General features: G+C 39.6%; 4 protein-coding genes across 7 annotated transcripts; 3 read left to right on the plus strand and 1 right to left on the minus strand.

The window, feature by feature from the left end:
• The first annotated feature begins 21 nt into the window (after window positions 1-21).
• hacd3 (3-hydroxyacyl-CoA dehydratase 3) lies at window positions 22-4,816 on the plus strand. Its single transcript, XM_079345669.1, has 11 exons — window positions 22-227; window positions 774-816; window positions 894-967; window positions 1,067-1,231; window positions 1,379-1,424; window positions 1,529-1,639; window positions 1,727-1,854; window positions 1,969-2,081; window positions 4,132-4,238; window positions 4,320-4,451; window positions 4,542-4,816. The coding sequence occupies exons 1-11, from the start codon at window positions 150-152 to the stop codon at window positions 4,616-4,618; spliced, it is 1,074 nt and encodes a 357-aa protein (XP_079201795.1). The 5' UTR covers window positions 22-149; the 3' UTR covers window positions 4,619-4,816.
• Window positions 4,817-5,202: 386 nt separating this feature from the next.
• ints14 (integrator complex subunit 14) lies at window positions 5,203-9,756 on the minus strand. The gene is made up of 12 exons (XM_079345668.1): window positions 9,669-9,756; window positions 9,060-9,337; window positions 8,442-8,549; window positions 8,129-8,284; window positions 7,829-7,947; window positions 7,571-7,713; window positions 7,385-7,477; window positions 6,947-7,097; window positions 6,637-6,770; window positions 6,264-6,382; window positions 5,783-5,848; window positions 5,203-5,698 (listed from the first exon to the last, which is right to left on the minus strand). The coding sequence occupies exons 2-12, from the start codon at window positions 9,279-9,281 to the stop codon at window positions 5,465-5,467; spliced, it is 1,545 nt and encodes a 514-aa protein (XP_079201794.1). The 5' UTR covers window positions 9,282-9,337; window positions 9,669-9,756; the 3' UTR covers window positions 5,203-5,464.
• Window positions 9,757-9,783: 27 nt separating this feature from the next.
• On the plus strand, window positions 9,784-13,742 carry LOC306825115 (sodium/potassium/calcium exchanger 1-like). Of its 2 annotated transcripts, none has more exons than XM_079345665.1 (6): window positions 9,784-9,953; window positions 10,389-11,427; window positions 12,018-12,266; window positions 12,355-12,444; window positions 12,646-12,806; window positions 12,904-13,742. In XM_079345665.1, the coding sequence occupies exons 2-6, from the start codon at window positions 10,420-10,422 to the stop codon at window positions 13,145-13,147; spliced, it is 1,752 nt and encodes a 583-aa protein (XP_079201791.1). In that variant the 5' UTR covers window positions 9,784-9,953; window positions 10,389-10,419; the 3' UTR covers window positions 13,148-13,742. The 2 variants fall into 2 exon arrangements, with proteins under 2 accessions (XP_079201791.1, XP_079201790.1); XM_079345664.1 differs by having other exon boundaries at window positions 9,785-10,006.
• An 872-nt stretch (window positions 13,743-14,614) lies between these two features.
• LOC306825506 (sodium/potassium/calcium exchanger 1-like) lies at window positions 14,615-20,359 on the plus strand. Of its 3 annotated transcripts, none has more exons than XM_079346295.1 (10): window positions 14,615-14,631; window positions 14,912-16,107; window positions 16,933-16,989; window positions 17,086-17,194; window positions 18,207-18,287; window positions 18,549-18,637; window positions 18,821-19,072; window positions 19,173-19,262; window positions 19,456-19,622; window positions 19,743-20,359. In XM_079346295.1, exons 2-10 carry the CDS (start codon window positions 15,064-15,066, stop codon window positions 19,990-19,992), a joined length of 2,139 nt encoding a protein of 712 aa, XP_079202421.1. In that variant the 5' UTR covers window positions 14,615-14,631; window positions 14,912-15,063; the 3' UTR covers window positions 19,993-20,359. The 3 variants fall into 3 exon arrangements, with proteins under 3 accessions (XP_079202421.1, XP_079202422.1, XP_079202423.1); XM_079346296.1 differs by having other exon boundaries at window positions 18,824-19,072; XM_079346297.1 differs by lacking the exon at window positions 18,207-18,287.

Below are 20,359 nucleotides of genomic sequence, written 5' to 3' on the forward strand. Positions count from 1 at the left end.
AGCGTGCGCGTCCTCAGAATATTCTGGGTATTTGCTGTGCTGAAGCTTGAGCCGCTGGCATGACGCAAAGGGACTTCATTCATTGTCTCCTCAGCGTCTTACTCTTTTGAAACAAAGATCTTTAAAAAAACAAACAAACAAACGGTAAAATGCCACTAACACCGCTCGTTTACTGGGCTCAACGCCATGAAGAAATTTACCTGCGAGTGGAGCTGACAGACGCTCAGGTGAGCTAACACAAGTATATTGAGCAACACCACCTGTGTTCTTCAGCCACAGATTACACGTCCTGACCAAGACGTGCGTCTTTTATTTGTTTTCAAAGATGCAAATAAGGCTGGTGGCTGAACACTTTGCATACTGAATGATTAACACAGAGATCTCACCTCCACACAGGTTGAGGTTCGAGTACAGGCAGGTGCAGGAAAGGTGTTTTACACACTCAATGACGTCTCATTCCCCTTAATGACCTTTGCAGCACATTTGTAATACTTAGATTCAGAAAAGAGGGTATGAAAACGGCATTAAAGCCATAGTTCTACTTTATATCACTGTTCAATGCTATAACACAAACACTAGAGGATATTGTGTGGAACAGCTCACTTCCTTTAGTTTCTTCAGTTACAGATAGGACTCTAGCTGCTTATTCAAATTCACTCCTGATGATGTAGGTTAATTTAACTTCCTTTTTGTATTAGTGTCAGGTTTGCACTTGCAGTATTGTAGAAATATTACATGCTCACCCTCATCTGTCTCTTCATGTCCTTTTGCAGAATATTGATGTCCATGTAAATGAGAAAGTTCTTCAGTTTCGAGGTGATATACATTTTTCTGATCATTTCACTATGAATATTATTATTAAAAGTTGATGATTTGTGACATTTCTTGTGTAGCTCAGGGACATGGTGCAAAAGGACAAGATGAATATGAGTTCAGCTTGGAGTTTCATTCACCAGTAAAGCCAGAGGTATGCATCTGTTTTTAAATGACTCTTGTATCATCCATGATTCTTCCTTCTTGCCATTTCATCTTGCTGACTGTGATCGATCAATGAACCTGTATTCAGGTGATCCACAAGTCCACTCAGCGGCAGGTGAATGTTACACTGCGCAAAGAGCAGCAGGGCTGGTGGGAAAGACTGACAGCGCAGGAGCGGAAACCAGTCTTCCTGGCGCCTGACTTTGATCGCTGGATGGACGAATCAGACGCTGAGATGGAGATCCGGGAAAAGGTGAAATGTTCAAAGCTGTGCATTCAAAAGTTGTGTTAAACACGAAATAATGTCAATACTGTTCAAATGTGCCAGAACGAAAAGGTTACAATTTTGATTAATGGTAAAAACTAAACAAACATTTTATTCATATTTTACTTTGAAAAGGAGGAGAAAAGAAACAGGCTGAAGGCATCAAGGCATAAAGAAGAGGGTGAGTACAAATCCACCAAGAAGCTAAATCAAACATTTTAAAACAAATGTGGCTACTTTTTGTCTTTCTTTGTCTTGATCTTTTTTGTCTCTGAAATGTTTCAGGGTTTGTCAGCCTAAAAACTGGATTTTTGTTCATGTACAACCTGGTCCAGTTCCTTGGTTTTTCATGGATCTTTGTCAACATGACTGTTCGGCTCTTTATCTTCGGCGCAGGTATGAACCCAACTGTGGCTAGAATTTTCTCTTCATTGATCCATTTCTTCAAAACTCCTCTACATTGAAATACTTGTCTCATTTCAGATTCTCTCTATGACACTTTTCACTCCATATCGGATGTAATGTTCTTCTGCCAGATCCTGGCCGCAGTAGAAGTGTTAAATGCTGCTTTTGGTGTGGTGCGGACAGCAGTCATTCCAACTCTCATACAGGTATTTGGTTTGGATTCGTACTGACACCTGATCAGCACAATGAAAATATGTCAGTGACAGATGGAAGTGCTATAACTAATTGCTTATTCAGTGCTTTTGTGTTTTGTCTTCAAGGTGGTTGGAAGAAACTTTATCCTGTTCATCATTTTTGGTAGTGTGGAGGAAATGCATAACAAGCCCGTGGTGTTCTTTGTTTTCTATCTGTGGAGTGCCATCGAGATTTTTAGGTAAGTTTGATGTGCCTTGAGAGCACTCATGGTGAACAGCTATGTAAATGAACTCTCTAAAAAAAATGGTTATCCATTCAAATTGTCAACATAATTCTATAATGGCCCACCCAATATCAATATTGATATGAGGAAGAGAAAACAATCGAAATGTCAGCCGATATCTTCCTTGAATCTATCTTCCAGCTAGATAGATAGATAGATAGATAGATAGATCGATAGATAGATAGATAGATAGATAGATAGATCGATCGATCGATTGATCGATAGACAGACACATTTATTCTGTTGATCCCCCAAATGCAGTTATTAAACACTTCTTTAAAAATGATCAAATGAAGACAAGATGGTCGCTCAACTGAAAGGAACTGTGTGTATCATCACCGCATGACTCTGGAGTGATCATGCTTATTGTCATCCATATAGCACATTCTGCTGGTATCAGCCAGGAAGAGCACTGCTAGTGTAAAACAATGATACTCAAATATAAAACTATTTGACTGGTTAATAAATCGAGTGAAGTCGGTGTCAATCTGCGGTCAAATGAGCTGATTCTGATGGTCACTTGATGTGTGAACGTTATCTTCTGGCCATTAAATCGGTGAGGCTCTAAAACTTATCAATATTCTAAAAATCATAAAGTTATCCAAATGGACGATTTGATTGTCTGAGGTTTTTAAATTAAAATATTTGTAACATTTTATTTGACCTTTTGGCTTCAACCAATTAATTGAAAAAGTGAAGAAACGACAAAAAAATAAGTCAGTATATCAAACTAAAGGCGTACGATCTGAAACTGTGACAAGTTTGTCAAAATGCTGAGAGGGTTTAGAACAAAAGTTCCCAAATGTGAGATGTTTTTTTTTTTTTGGTTTGTCATTAAAGTTAATCTAGTTTTATTTGATCAAACCAAACAAGAAACGTACTGACCTAATGTTGCCAAATAATGTGGAATAGACGAAGGGTGTTGACTGCATGGCATCTGCTGATGTAATTGTTTGCGTGACAAAACACACTGTCAGTTAACAGCACTGTTTGAATCTGCTCGGTTTGTCAGCATCAGAATCAGTCGGGTTTTATTGCCAAGTACATTCACACATACAAGGAATTTGACTTGATGTATTGGTGTAAAACAATTAACAAAATAAGACAGAACGAGCAAGAGCTTAGAGAATGAAAAAATATAAGAGGCAAATTACACACTTTACAAATATCTTTCAGAGTCACTAATAGTGACACGAGTCACGGGTGAACGTTTTCCGAGCCGCTGATGCTGCAGTCGACGTTAACAGTCAGCACGGTGAAGTGTATTATACATGCGACACAATGTAACATGAAAAAGTATGTGAATGATAGATAGATAGATAGATACTTTATTGATCCCGAGGGAAATTCAGAAACTACTGGATATGCGGCCACTCACGTCGGCACACAGGTGAGAAGTGAGAATTGTAAGTGTGCTGCTAAAATGTGAACTTATGTTAAAGCAATTAGTGGTCTCAAGAAGAGTTTGTTTTAACACCAAAGAGAACAAAGTGTTTTATTAGGGGTCGTTTCCTTAAGACTGAGTAGGATAACATTTGGGTCTAAACAGGAGTAAACGGGTGTTGACTCTTAGGAAGCGATAATAGAAGTCAACCCTGCATGGAATTGTAAATCTTAAGGCCATAAGTTCAGAGTAAGCCAAAGGAGGGTAACATGTGTTGAGTCCAAATAAGGACATGGATGCTTTTCTGTTGCTTTGACCAATGCTGTATAAATACTAGTGTCTTTCTTTGTTCATGAGGGTTCACAATTGGCTGGTGACTCTCCCAGGTATCATGGCTAACCTGGACTGATGCTGTTTCTTGTCTTTGTAAATACATTTCTTATATTACAAGCACGTCAGTGTCAGCGGATATTTCTTCATCTACACATCGTCAAGGACTTGAGAAACTACCACGGCGGCTGTTGTTTCTGCTACGTGGTGATGAAGATGGACTCTTGTTTACCCTGCCTGTTGTGTCAACTTTTCTTTCTCTACTCTTAATACTTGACGCTTCAATTTCAGGTATCCATTTTACATGCTGGGCTCTTTCAATACGGAGTGGAAAACTCTGACATGGCTGCGATACACGATCTGGATTCCACTGTACCCATTAGGTGTTTTAGCTGAAGGTAAAGCGGTTCACTCATTAACTTCATTTATTCTTCTCTTAACGCGTGCTTCAATTGATCAAATCTCTCCGTCCCACGTAGCTGCTGCTGTGATACAATCCATTTCTTTTTTTGACGAGACCAAACTCTTCAGCATCCCTCTGCCAAAAGCTTTCGGTACCTCTGTGAGCTTCTCGTACTTCCTGCACGTTTATCTTGTGCTCATGTTTCTGGGTAAGTCTCGAGATAGGGTATTTAAGTGTCGACACATTTGATCTGATATCGATCTTTACTAATAACCCCCTCCTCCCTATCTGCCTTCAGGGCTGTTTATCAACTTCCGTCATCTTTACAAGCAAAGGCAGAAGCGTTTCCGTGTGAAGAAGAGGAAATCAAATTGAGATCCATCTCTGATGACTCTTCTCAAACACCTTTGCTGCCTGTTTAATTCTGGAGAAATCTTTGAAACGATTCTCACAAGTGGTGTTCCAGTGAAATCTCTTAGTCGTTTGACCCTACTATAATGAAGTTTATGGATGAAAACCCCATGTATATGTACATGCATACATTGAGAAAAAGAGAACTCAATCGTCAGTCTATCAATGTGTTTGAGTTGTTTGTCTCTCTGGGTCTTAACTTAGTAAGGTTCTGCAGAAAGCCATATCCTATTTGACACTTGTTTTCCCTTTTGTGGATTTAGTATTCTTTATTTGGATTGAAACAAACTGCGTATGTTATTTCAAACCCAGTACTCTCTGTATGAAATGAGAAAGCAACAACAGTGTGAACACCTGTTTGTGATCAATCCACATTTCTAAACTGTAACACAAACTCAGTGGAAGTGATACTTACATCGAGCATTATGTGTTACATATGCTTAAAAAACTGCAGAATTGTATTCTTGTATTTCTTCCTTTTTTTGTAATTTTGATATCTGGTCGCTACCTTTTAAATGCCAGCATTTACTGTTTTTCCCAGGCAGATATGTGACACTGAATACAAAGTATTTTTAATCAGGTTATTTGTGAAAAGAACTTAAAAAAACATGTATAAATTCTGTACACCTGAACATTTACAAACATGTGTTACTTGTCATTTTTGAGCTGTTTTACAAAAGAGTGTTATGAATGAATTTGACATCAGCCCAATAATGACTTCTTTGAACAAAATGCAATATACACTGGTGAAACGTCCACATCGGTCCAGACAGGCTGAGGCTGGAATATTTTCTCCAACTCCGACGTTGCTCAGGTTGAAAAGTCAGTGTGCATGGCAACAATGTTGTGATCAAAAGCAGCATACTGGGAGTCACCAGTGCTGGCCAGTTTGAGCTGCTGTGCGGCGTGTGAGAGCTGAAAAGCAGCGTCGGGGTGAGCAGAGTCTGGTAGCAGGGTGCACTCTCGCTCCAGCAGTTCAGCAACTCCCTTCAGGAGCTCCCAGAAACCGAAAGCCAGGGCAGCTTTCCGAAGACGGTTCAGCTCCTGATGTGGGGGGGGAGAAAAAAAGGAAAATAAATTCAAACTATGAATATTGAATAGCTTCGGATCAAATTTAGATCAACTTACTTTGTAGAAGGTTTGAGTTTTATCTGGCAATTTCCTTGCATTCCTCAGGATCTTTTGCACATCAGTCTGTAGAACGAAAACATTAATAACTAGAGTCAATAAAGACTACAAGTCACACTTCTTTTTCACTTGATACCTCATAACACTAATACAACTAGGTACAGTTTGACAACTTATTCAAATTCAACATGGTTATGGCTGCAGCTCTATGTCTAATTACTTACATAGTAATAGTTTCAATGTGTATCAATTTTATCATTTGGTTTACCCAGATGAACAGATAGTTCATATCTGGTGATTTGTTTATCTATATGGTCCTTGCTGCACTGCATTATGGGACAACATCCCCTCTCGCCTGTCTCAAACACCATGGTGGCACACAGTCTGAATACACGTTCTAAAACAAAATGACCCCACTAATAGAAATTTCACAGAAGTCCTGAACAAACAAGTGTGTGTCTATGCTGGGGCTCTCCAGTACCTGAAGTCCACTGGCTTTAATCCACACAGTGACGTTCTGTGCATAGCTTCGTTTGGCCGAGGGCTGCACAGGGAAAGGACTCTTACTATCGTCCTCACCGTAGGGGTTCTCAGCAGCCTCTGAAATATAAGACATCAGTGAAGTCAATAACACTATCAAGCATTCTTACTTGATAATAAAATAACTGTTGTACTATGTACACATTCAGAGAGAGTATTTTAAAATCAGAGATACTCCCTACTATAATCAGATTATGCCTTTAAGAGTAAGGAAAGATTTAATTCACATTATGTAGATGTATGACGTGTTATGTAGAAAACGTGCTGTCTTGGTTTTCAGAGAGAACCCGTGTCCTGAAGGGGAGAGGGCTTACCTGATATTGGTCCTAAATGTGAGATCTTGCCAAGCCAAGGCAGAGGATCTGGACCAGGCTCAAATAGAGACATCATCAGATTTGACTTCTTCTTGCTGTCTGCTTGAGAGTACAGCATGCCATACCACTCTGGCCTGTGAAGAAGGGAACAGGATTTAGGTCAAATGCTCAAAATAAAATACAATGTATTCAATATGTTTACCCTGCATGTGGCTCAATATTTAAATGTATTCAGTTATGATTATGTATTCAAATATGGCATAAAAATCTAAATATTAAATAAAATAAAATAAACGTTGATGCTTCTCACCCCAGCTGGACCAGTGCCACCATACCCTCAACTTTAAGACTGCCGTGTAACAGCACACAGAAGTTTGGACTTTTGCCTGCCATCTGACTGGCGGAGGGTTCCTCCTCAAGCTCATCTGTGGCTCCGGTACCGACGTCATCCACCTCTGAAACTAAGTTTAAAAAAAACAAAAAAAACCCCATTAATAATACAATGTTTCTGTTCACTTTGAGTTGTGCTATTTAAAGCACCATGCGAGATGCTTTAAAGAGACAATGTTGACCTCAAAAACACAGGAACAGTGTCTTCATGAAGAACTTATTCAATGTTACATAAAGGGGGGACAAACAGTGCACAGTTCATAACAGCCTGGTCCCTTCAAGAGAATCTGGATGTTTTCTGTTACACGAAGCTATAATGAGCCTTAAACATGCTGCACAGCAAGTTTTCAACACTAACCTTTGTTCACGGCAATAGGCAATACCAGGTGTCTGGATATAACAGGCGGGCTGGAAATGTCAGCAATTTCAATGAAGCCAAATATTTCCAAATCTGAAAGGAAAACAGCAGCATGAAGATGTGACTAAACAATCAGGGACAATGCAAAAAGGATCACTTTCAAATGGATTTAACTGAAGCCAGTACCTGAATTGACAGCTCGGGGCATGGGCTCAACCTCCTCGTCCATGACAATAGGCTCAGGTCGAGGGAAAACCTGAACATCTGAGGATAAGTTCCCACAGTGCAATACAGCATGGAAGGGTGAGTATGCATGATCAATCAGCCTCCTGGAGACAAAATAAAACATACAATATCAGAAGATACCTTCGTAAACATAGAAAAAAAAGGAAAAAGCATACCCCCCCACCCCCAAGGAGATTATTCTCCAAGTTAGGGGCATACCCAAACATGGCCTGTACACTCTTCATGCAAAGCGCTCCTTCCATAGTGAAGATCTGTCCATCCCCTCCACTCAGCTGAAGTAGCTCCTCCAAGTTGTCCATGGCATCAGTCATCAGTAACTGCAATTACAAAATAAGTTCACATTTCACATGGATGGGATGAAAATGATCATTGACGATATCTTGTCAGAGTACTTGCAGTGTTGCAATTATACAATTTGTCAAATTCATTTTCAGAAAGGAAAATTGTTTGATCAGTGAAATGAATCACTAAGCAGCCAACCAAAGAGAGATGAGGTACCTCTTCTGCATTGGCTACACACATGATGAAAAGTTTGGTAGGAAAAGGGAAAGGTAGTGGGAACTTCTTGTCGTCTCCACGCTGCTTCAGAGTTTGGAGGGAGTAACGAAGGGAACCCTTTCCAATACCAAGAGAGCCGTCAGTGACCAGCACCACCTACAGGACAAAAGAAGGAGATACATAAATATAATCTGGTGTTACAGTACATGGGCACATGTAGCTATATCCAATACGGATGAACGATTTGACCGACACAAACAAAATTTTAAAAATGGAGAGGTTTTTTTTGACATTGTTTAAAGGACAAAATTACCTGACAGGGACAAGCACTGCCCCACTCCTGCTGTACCACGTTACTGACTCCCTGCAGGGCTGCTTCGACACAGGTCTTGTCATAGTCTTCCAGGTTGCTTAGAGCCTCCTGCACGTTCAGAATAATGCATGAAGAAACCTTTTCTCAAAAGGTCAACTCTAGTAGTGATTAGGAAACATGCTTGATTACATTTAAGAAGCTTACCATACATGCTAACTTTACCCTGTACAACAGCTCACCTCATGCTCATCTCTGTCTCTTCTTTCTGCTCATGTACAGTTTATCATCCCTGCACCCAAGTTCACTTCATCAGTCTGTCTATTCATCATTATCATCATAGTCAACAGTGCCAGCTGACATGTCTATTCTCACTATTGCACTTTAATACATGTATCTGATTGTTGCTATTTATATTAATTCTGCTTCAGTTAAAACATGACTTACGGTACACATGTTGTTGGTAATTTCTCACAATTTGAGTAGTTTATATATTATTCTTAGCATATCTAATTTGTATTCCATGTTATATCGTTTTGTCACTAACACTATGTGTTTGATGTCCTGCTGCTGCTATTTCCCAGCTTGGGATCAATAAAGTACATCTGTCCATCTATTCACCTGTAATGCATTGTAGTCTCGAGTGAAAGGCACCAGTAGCTCCCAGAGAGAAGAAAAGGCCATGAGTGAAGTGAACTCCAGGCGGTAGTTTGAGGCCATGTGTTCAAACAACATGTTTAATCCGTGGACAGCCAGGTTCTTCCTCTGAAACTCCTCACTGCCGTCCACAGACACCGGCCGGGTCATGGACAGAGACACGTCCATCAGCACCACGGTGGGCATGGTGACTTCCTGTTTGTGTGGATTTCACTGATTCAACACAAGTAAAAATGACCCCACTAGATGAAAGAAAGAAAAGAGGATATTTATAAGGAAACAAAGATGAGCAAACACCGTTATCATGTTAAACACATATCCTGTGAAATATTGAGCGTTTTAACAGTGTCGCCGTTTCTTATCTTAGTATTAAAGTCAGGATGTTGTAAGTTAGAAATGGTCAACAATGTAGTCACAGTAGAGTAAGCTAACGTGTGCTAGCTGTTCGGCTAACCAACACCATAATAAACACATGATCTAGACACCGCACCCCAAACGTGACAAGGTCAGTGTCCATAATCTGAGGATATTTAAAGGCTTAAAACTTTAGAAAAACACTACATTCATACGTACCTTTCAGGATTTCACTCGCCATCCACTGTTTGTATTGTCATGTGCACCACCAGGAATGGTGTCCGGTGGGAAACAAAGAACGTAGAATGAATAGTTCCCAAGTGGATATTTACATAATTGGATTATTTAAAAAAAGCACATATTATTTTTTACACATTCATTCAACAGCCTGATGCAATATACACTGGATACTCGGTTTTTATTAATCCTGTATTCTACACTGTAGGATCACGTCAGTTCAAAATACGAGGCTAAAAAAAAAAGAGGATCCTAATTTCCGCGAAGGTTGGTGTCAGCAGAAGTTTGTTTTTGTCTTGTGCGCTGCTGAGATTGTTAAAGTAATGTTTGGAAAAGGCTTGACTTCTAGGTGATTAAATCTCAACCAGAAGTGTATATGTTTTAATAACATTAGCTCTCAAGCTCTCAGTTGTAGTAAACCTCTTCTGTGCTGTTTGGTATGAGTCGAACTACAGGATGACTCTAAGTATATAATGCTTGAAATGGCTACTTTGAATTACCTAAATAATAAAATTGGATACTGACATGCACTGATGCTCCCTCTGCTGCCTAATTGAGTATTACATTTAAATAGGGTCCAATATGTTATAATAAGTAGGCTCCCTTCAGTTGTGATATGTTTCCTTAATGTCTGCAAGCAAAGAAAGATGAAACTGCTCTTACTATTAACCTTTTTTTTTCTTTTTCTTTTTCATCTTTCAGCTGATACCAAGCCGTCTTCTTTAAGGGGAAAATGAAGTGTGAACAAAGGAAATGCCTACAGTCGAGCCAGGTCCTGTTGTTCTACTCTGTGGTGTTTCTTTTGACCTTCTACCAGCCGGCCATCAGTGCAAGTGTGCATGAGACGCTTCCCTTGCCTCAGGTTGGAGATGATTTTAGAGAGGTTTCAGGTGAATGGGTTTGGGAGACTACAGAAGGGATTACACGGGAGGAGACTCTTAGGACAAACAATGGATTTGATTCTACAGGTCAAACAACGGCAAAGATGCATATGGTATATCAACCGAATACCTCAGATCACCTAGCATCCAACCTCACTGAATCTACACCAAAACAGACTGTTGTTCATTTCACCTCTGTAGCCCCTGAGCCTGCAAACACCATCACTCCTGCTTCACCTGATGCCGTTCCATTTGTTAGGAGTAAATACCCAGCAGATTTATTTTCTGTTGAAGACCGCAGACGAGGCTGGGTGATCCTTCACATTATTGGGGTGACGTACATGTTCATGTCACTTACAGTTGTTTGTGATGAGTTCTTTGTTCCCGCACTGCAAGTCATCACAGACAAGTTAGCCATCTCTGATGATGTGACAGGAGCCACCTTTATGGCTGCAGGCAGTTCTGCTCCTAAGTTTTTTGCCACCATCCTAGGAGTCTTCCTGACCCACAACAATGTGGGTCATGGTAACGTAGTTATGTCAGCAGCTTTCAACATTTTGTTTGTGATTGGAACGTGTGCTTTATTTTCAAGAGAGGTTCTTCGTCTAACCTGGTGGCCACTTTTCAGAGACGTATCCTTCTACATATTTGACATCATCTTACTCATCATCTTCTTCTTGGATAATGTTATAATGTGGTGGGAGAGCATGATGCTGGTGGCCAGTTACGCTCTCTATGTGATCTTCATGAAGTTTAACGTGCAGATAGAGAGAGCCTTCAAAAGAATACACCACAATGACAAGGACATTTTGATGGTTAATGATGTGCAGGAGGTCGTTTCTGTTGAGGAACAGGAAAAGGTAAGTGCAGCTATGACACGTGTTGTCGCCTCCTATCAAATGGGTTATAACACAATTATAATAAATCTGCAGTTTTTGAAGCTTTTGCTTCTTTTTCAGTTGTGTGAAATCCCATAAGAGCAGTTATTTGGGAACATTTTGCAAGTATTAGACAAGCATGGACTCAACAAATCAAATAATAGCTGCATTTTACACTGTATTCATCCTTTCAGAACATCGTGGGGATTTTGTTTACACTTAATGAGAATAAATTAACTTTTAAATATGTATTATCTATACATGTGGCAATATAGCCACCTGGTTTGAATTCCCATGTGTTCAACACATTAATGCACTTTTTTTATTTGCATAAAATTGCATCATACATTATTTTGTATCTCTCTCAGTTAAACAACTAACAGGAAACAGAAATCAAAATTCAACCCTCATCACATTTGTGCTTTTACCAACTTCAGTAGACCTTGTCTTTTTTCAAACGCGTCTAAATACAACCATTTACAGGGTCACCACATCAGAAAAATATAAAAAGCTTTTTATCATATTTTTTTTTTTAACCTTGGCTTGTATCATTAATACAAAAAAATGTCTAGGGGTTTGTGTCAACAGGACAGGATGGCTCTAAAAATGCTCATGGTCCTGAAGATGATAAAGATGGGAGTGATTCTATTAGAAGTGATCGTGAGCATTTTGTAAAAGGAGGAAAAAAGGAAGAGAACAGGACAACGGATAGTCCTCTGTCTTTAAACTGGCCTGACACACTCCCTAAACTAGCCGCCTACCTCCTCCTGCTGCCCATAATCTTCCCTCTGTGGCTAACGATTCCGGATGTTCGCAACCAGGTAAAGACCCGCACACATCTTTGTGATCAGCTGAGGTTTCTTAATGCATCAACACTGTCTTTTACCTTTTCATACCTTTGCCAAACAGAAATCCAGAAAACTTGTTGTGATCACCTTCCTGGGTTCGATTCTGTGGATTGCAGTGTTTTCCTACTTTATGGTGTGGTGGGCCCACCAGGTGAGTTCATGGAGTTACATGGTGAATGTGGATAAGAAAAGAGTTAGGTATTTTAAAAAGTGTGATGCATTTTGTTATAATAATTTGAATTCTTCTTAAAAACATTGTTTATTAAATGTAAATTAAGGTTGTTATTTATCAGTTCGTTTTAACATGACAGTAATTCCGCAGCTTCTTCTGAGCTCTGGTTTGCACTTGTAGGTGGGGGAGACCATGGGCATACCGGATCACATTATGACCCCTCTGGCTACAGAGATGTCCATGCCAGGCCTCATCACCAGCGTGATTGTGGCCCGTAAAGGCCGGGGGGACATGGCTGTATCCAGCTCCATGGGCCGTAACATCTTTGGTATCACATTGGGGTGAGTTCTGATGACCTCTTGTGTGACATAATTGAGAGAAAATTCAGAAAACACGCTGCTTTTAACCTTGTTATTTTTCTGTCTTTACCTCTGAAAGTCTTACAGTTCCATGGCTCCTGCTTTCATCCTTCAGTGGTTTTGATCCAGTGCCTGTGAGCAGCCGTGGGCTCATCTGTGTCATGGTGCTGCTCCTTCTCCCGCTCCTCTGTGTTGTCATCTCTATTGCATCCTGTAAGTGGAAGATGAGTAAAGTGTTAGGTGTGACCATGTTACTGTTCTACTTGATCTTCCAGGCGATAAGATTTATGTTCCATTATAGATTCATAGTTTGCCCATTGTAATGTGTTTGGGGTGGGCTTACATTTTTGAATTATGTCTATACTAACATTTCTGAAATTGTTTAGGCTATTTTTGAAAATGTGTTTATCGATATACAGTATATACATATATTGTTAGCAAATATTCTTGTGGTTTTATAGACTATTACCTACAATGTAAATTCAAATACCAAAGCATAAACTGTAGCGATTACGGTTTATGCAAGCTAGTAAATAAATATGTGTTGGATTCTGTATACTTTCAACAGCATTACACTGCCAATAGAAATACTAGATGGGACAGTGCTGGTCAAAGTATCTAAAGAAAAATATGCCGAAAATAATTGTTACAGAATTAAAGAAAAACACAGTATGTATTTACGAGGCCACATGTAAGCTTTTACCCCTCTCCCTCATTGAACTGTTTAAGTGCTGCAAACTCCCAAAGACTTCATGTATATACCTTGCATTCAAATGTTTGGAGTATATGTAAGCAGATACAACAACACATTTTTGATTGATTTCCACACAACTGCTTTTATGACTTTAATGTCTCTGTTAGGGGAAAAAATGCATAAAAAATACCCTATTGGAGGAAAAAGGACAGCCCACTTTAGACGTTTACTCAGGCTCTGTGTTCACCCAGTGACTTAAACTTTGTCCACATAACAAGTCTGTAAAAAATGAGCTTGAAACTTAGTTGTTGGATATAAAGAATGTGATTAGATGTCACATTTACATGTAAGTGACCCAATGGACACACGTTTTTCCTCTGAAATGTATGAAATTCATATTTTATATATATATATGTATATATATATATACACACACATATATATATGTATTTATATGAAAAACGGAATGATTTGACCGTAACTATTTTTTAAAATAAATATACACTCATATGCATCCTTTCATAATTCTCATCAACATATTTAATGCTATTTAAAAAACATCCTGATAGATTCTTGAAATGTTCCATATTGTTGATTGTTGAATAAAAACATTATGCTAATACACAATCTGTCTCATGTTCTGGGCATTAACAACGTCATGTGACGCGCGTAGAAAACAACAATGGATATGTACATGTAAGATTACAGAGGTTTGGACAGGAGTATTTCATCTTTTCCAACGACTGAAAGGAGACTAGGCCAATTAGACAGGATGAACTATGACATATCCAAGTGGAGAAAATATTTCTGAATTATTTTAACAACCAGTTACATAAACAACATTTATATTCCAAAGTGTTTTTTTATTCATTCAAGTTTTTTGTTATGCAACATTATAGCTATTGACCAAAGCTCAACTTTTATTTCCATAAAATATTCCTATGGCAGGCTCATGATAAAGTGAGAGTAAGACGATGCACATAATCCTCTTAGAAGACTTCAGGTATTATGCTGATCCATTGTGAACATTTGTCCTGTGTCCTACTTAACCCTTTGGCTATTGGAAACACTTTGGACTTTAGCTTGAGCCACAATACCCAGCTGTTCATCCCTGTGAGTAAAATGCTTGGTTGCGTTTGTTTCTTGTTTTATTTTGGGGATTATTTGGGGATTTAGCCCAACCCCCCTTACAATATGTAGTTATATAGTTTTCTGTTCTGTGCATTTGTGTTATGCACGTGCTTGTGTTGGTCTAGTGGGTTATTTAAACTGGGTGTACAAACATAATTTGCTGATCAAAGAATAGTTCAGATTTGTTTAAAAATTCACAACTATTTTGCCACTGACAGTCTAAATATCATGTTATCTCTAATGCTTCCTTTCATTGCTATAGGCTGGGTTTTCCAAGAAGTTGAGGATGTAGCACAAATCACCCTGAAGCTTTGGATCATGTCAATCCACTGTCTGCTGGGGACTTTTGCTCTACCAAAGCCCATTCATTCTGCTTAATTCTGTGTAGCTGGTGGCATCACTGCTTTGGAGGAAATGTATATCATAAGAAGGAAGCGCCTGCAGCTGAGCAGGATTTTGTTTCTTCTCTCTGGGATCTTTCTCTGTACCCTCTACCAGATGACCACCAGTGCCAGACTCCTCAAACCTTTCCCCCTGCCTCAGGTTGGAGAGGATTTTGGAGAAGGTTCAACAGAGGAGATTGAGGAGACTACAGCAGAGACTGTAGGGCGAGAGAAGGTTCTTACTGCAACATATGGATTGGAGAACACAGATCAAACAACACCAGATATGCATGTGGTGGATACTTTTGTTACCACTTCAGAATTGAATGCATCCATCACCACTGAATCTCCAATATCCCCAACCACAAAACGAACATTTGTGCATTGCATCTTTGTGGCCCCTGATCCTTCACAGGAGACCCCAACACCAGCTCCAGCTCCTCCTGTGACAACGATCACTGCTTCTCCTCCTGGTGGAGCTCCTCACATTAAGGGGGAATACCCTCAAGATATCTTTTCTGTTGAAGACCGCAGACGAGGCTGGGTGATCCTTCACATTATTGGGATGATGTACATGTTCATGTCGCTTGCAATAGTTTGTGATGAGTTCTTTGTTCCTGCTCTGGGAGTAATCACAGACAAGTTAGCCATCTCTGATGATGTGGCAGGAGCCACCTTCATGGCTGCTGGTGGCTCTGCTCCTGAGCTTTTCACCTCCTTGATTGGAGTCTTCATCGCCCACAGTAACGTGGGTATCGGAACCATTGTTGGCTCAGCAGTTTTCAACATTTTGTTTGTGATTGGAACGTGTGCTTTATTTTCAAGAGAGGTTCTTCGTCTAACCTGGTGGCCACTTTTCAGAGATGTATCCTTCTACATATTTGACCTCATCTTACTCATCATCTTCTTCTTGGATAATGTTATAATGTGGTGGGAGAGCATGATGCTGGTGGCCAGTTACTCTCTCTATGTGATCTTCATGAAGTTTAACGTGCAGATAGAGAGAGCCTTCAAGACCCAACTCCAAAAACACAAGAACATTGTCAGAATAATAGCTGCGGAGGAATCTGAAAAGGTAAGCAAAAATCTAAACTTTTCTATAACTGCAGCTTGAGAGCTTTCTCACATGTAGAACAATCCCTGAAGAGTTCCCAGTTTGCCATCTTTGTCCAAAGCAGAATTTAAATAAAAAGCAAAAAACTAAAGGACAACATACACAGCCATTATGTTACTTCACAAAATATGAGATGTTAATGATTAGAAGTTCTTCTGTCAGTTATCACAATCTGATGCACATTCTCAAAAGAGAAAGTTGGCCTTTTATTTATTTTCTCAGGTTGACTTATTTTGATATACTATCAAAAGCAGAGTGGGTTGTTCTTCAAACAGGCTCTCACATTACTCATTTATGTCATTTTTTACTCCAACCTTCTTTCAGGGTTTTAGGCAAATTGTAGAAAAACTTTGAAATGACTGTGACTAATGCTTTGAGGAACCAAAGCTGATCAGCCACATCAAACTAATCCCCCACGAGCTACAGCTCTTTACAAACTGTAGCATCAACATATACTGTATTTAACCCTGCAAGGCTTCATTTATGCAAAGTGCAGCTGAAGTTTTTGTGCACACTCAGGGTATGTGCTACAGCTGGGTTTCAAAGGTACAACCTTTTATTTTTACAACTGGTGATAATGTTCCATCATACATGCTATAGTGTTATTCCACAACATGATAATTCTATAAAGGTAGCATTTTCTTTTTTTTTACTGATAAGCAAGTCTAACATGGCCCCAGGGTAATCATTGTGTGCAACATTAATGCACAGGATGCACCTGCAAAATGAAACGTCTCTCTCTGACAGTTATTGATTGTAAATAAATAAAAACATTGTTGCACACAGATAAATGGGAACACAGAAGATAATGCCCCTCCTCCAGATGACAAGAATCTTTTAAAGGTAAAACAGAGATGAATCAAAGAATCAAGGAACTAATGAGCTGCACTTTAAAAAAAACAAAAAAAAACAAACATCATTATATCTGTGTTTCCTCAGTTGAAGCCTTCCCTTCACCGAGGTCGAAGTTCAGCTTCTTTACACAACAGCACCATGAGAAACACCATCTTCCAGCTCATGATCCACACATTAGACCCTCTGGGAGAGGGTAAGTACCACATCAACACTATTTTGGAGAATCATCTGCCCTTAATCTGGTCTGCAATGGATCAGCCAAGTGCCCTGAACAAAGGGGCACCAGTGAAGTGTTACAAAAAAATCCCACTTAGCTATGGTCTTCACCAAGAGGAAGATTGTTTTAATCCTGATTATCAATAAATTGTCGATGACTATTAAACCTTGTCTACTTAGTTATACGCATAACAAAATGGGCCAAATAGTAAAATAAGATAAAAGTAATCTGTTCCAGGTCAGGGCTGTCTGTTTAAACAATGGACTGGCCCTTGGACTTTGTGTACTCTCCTGTACATTGTCTCCCAGATGTATTTCCCAGAGTTCCCAGCTTGTGGTTTGCTTATTTTCTTCTTAACGGTGATTTAAAATTGTATGTTGCCTTCTTTGACCCATAGCCTTTTAAGATCACTGCTGACATCCAGATATGGCAAAGAATTCACATGTGTCTGTGGTTGCCTTGACTTACCTCGCGAGAGAAGATAAGAGGCAAAGGAAAGTTTGAAAGACCCTGAATGTAACAGCAGAGTGAAAGTTTCAGTTTTTTATCCTCTATCTTATTCTATCGCGTGGTTGTCAATATTGACCTCTGCTATTGATTTTTCTTGCTTGAGCTGTGTGCGATTAAAGCGTGCCATTAGATCAAAAAGAAGGATAAAGAAGCTTCCCAGATAAAATTGCCAACTCATCTGCAGCCTAAAATGAGTTTGAGTTTAGAGCAAAAGTATGATCTTAATCTGCACAGTGACTCCTGTGAGTTTCCTTTGATGAACTCTTGCTTGGTTTTGATGTCTTTTCTCTGTGGTGCAGAAGTAAGAATTATGATGTTTAATTGTCTGTGATTTACTCTACATTTACTCATTAAAAGAAGTCACTTCTCATTTGCCTTCTGACTGTGAAAGTGTGAAGTTAATGCAACATTTAAAACATGCCTGAGTTATTAATCACAGAGTTCTAAGATTATTTTTTGCTTGTTTGATTGTTCATAGGGAAATTTAAGGATAAGGCTGAGACTCTGAATAATGTGGCTAGACGGACAGCAGAAAGAAAAACTCAGGACAAAAGTGAAGGTAAATTGAAGGATATGATGGGAATCCACTAATCAGGTAGTTTTCATTGAGCCTTTCAAGTCTACTTACAGTATAAAGACTCTGAAAGCTGCTCATCATCTGTACTGCAAAGCTCTAATTCTCTCTAAAAAATAAATGACTTCAGCATGTGAAAAGAATGAGTCAAAATGGATCTGTGACAGAAGAAAGATTAGAGTAAATGTTTTTCATTTTATTGACGGAAGACGGTAGTGTGCAAAATTCTGGAGGTTGTTTTTGCAGATGCTGGGGTGAAACCAGAGCAGACAAAAGAGTCAGAGGCTGCCCCCGCTGCAGAAACAGAGAAGAGGGAGCAGCCAGAGGACAAGAAGGTACTCTCCATGCTGAAGGTTATCAATAAGCACAGAAGTCAGTCTTTAGTACTTGTCTATGTAAGAGACCATGATGGAGCTACAACACGAGGCAGATGGCCTCTACTTCAGTTTTTTTCTCCTGTTATTTCTGTTCTGCTTTTTCCCCTTTGCTTCTCCCGTCGCCCGCTGGGATATCTTTAGGAGGATGTGTCGGGAGAAGGATGTGAGGATGGGTCAGGAGGCTCAGAAGACTCTGACAGTGATGATGATGATGATGACAGTGATGAAGACAGCGATGAGTCCAGTGAAGACGAAAGTGAAGAGGAGGAGGAGAAAGAAGAGGAGCCTCTGTCTTTAAACTGGCCTGACACACCACTGAAACAAGCCACCTACCTCCTCCTGCTGCCCATAATCTTCCCTCTGTGGCTCACTGTTCCAGATGTCCGCAACCAAGTAAAGACCCATACTCACACTCTATGATTAGCTGTGGTTTCTTAAAGGCTGGAATGTTATCTTTGATTTTTTTTTTTGCCTCATTTTCTTTATCCAAAAGAAATCCAGAAAATTCTTTGCGTTCACTTTCCTGGGCTCGATTCTGTGGATTGGTGTCTTCTCCTACCTCATGGTGTGGTGGGCCCACCAGGTTTGTTAAAAGTGACACTTGCTGAGTACAAATGAGTCAAAGTTTGTTTTAAAAACTAAAATTCAATGTCCAAGAGCCAGAGAATACTTAAAAAAGAAAAAGAAGAAGAAGTTGGTGTCATTTTGAATCAGACATTTTGAAACTATGAGTAGTTTTCCGTTTCTGTAACTCTTATGCTTTGTTTCCCCCTGAGGTGGGTGAGACCATCGGCATCTCAGAGGAAATTATGGGTCTGACGATTCTGGCTGCAGGGACGTCCATCCCCGACCTCATCACCAGCGTGATTGTGGCACGTAAAGGCCTGGGGGACATGGCTGTGTCCAGCTCTGTAGGCAGTAACATCTTTGACATAACTGTGGGGTGAGCCATGATTGTTTTTATGTGTCACATTTGGAAAAAAAAAAAAAAAGGCTCAAGTAGGATTTGTTGATAGAATTCTCTGAAGTCCAATCTGCCGTTTCTTTTGCTTTATTTGAACAGTCTTCCAGTCCCATGGCTTCTGTTCTCGTCCTTTCATGGTTTTGTTCCAGTGGCCGTCAGCAGCAATGGACTCTTCTGTGCTATTGTGCTTCTCTTCATCATGCTTCTCTTTGTCATCATCTCAATTGCATCCTGCAAGTGGAGTATGAATAAGGCTCTGGGTTTCACCATGTTCCTGCTCTACTTTATTTTCCTGGTGCTTAGTGTGATGCTGGAGGATCGCATCATTATCTGCCCTGTGTCCATCTGAAGGAATTCTCCCTACTGAAGCAGACTCATACATGTGCTGATCTGATGAAGGATGCACAGTTCCTGTATGTGCTTTGCATTATTGCCAGTGGTCTGTCTGGTGTGTCAGCAGACATAAACATGACATTTCTAATTCTACTTACTTCTCGCAAAAAGTGCAGCTTTTACATATTGCTTAAGATTATATCTGATTATCCACATTTATGTGTAATAAAGTTTGAAAAAAGAAACACTAGGTATATAAATATATTCCTCACTGTTTACAAAATAGAGGAGACTTAGGTTATATAGAGTTGTTGAACAACTATGAAGTCTGTAAATTGGAATTTTATGAAAATTCAAGTATACACTGGTGCAAATACTGATTT

The sequence above is a fragment of the Symphodus melops genome (assembly GCF_947650265.1).
Source record: "Symphodus melops genome assembly, chromosome: 6".
Classification (NCBI taxonomy): domain Eukaryota; kingdom Metazoa; phylum Chordata; class Actinopteri; order Labriformes; family Labridae; genus Symphodus; species Symphodus melops.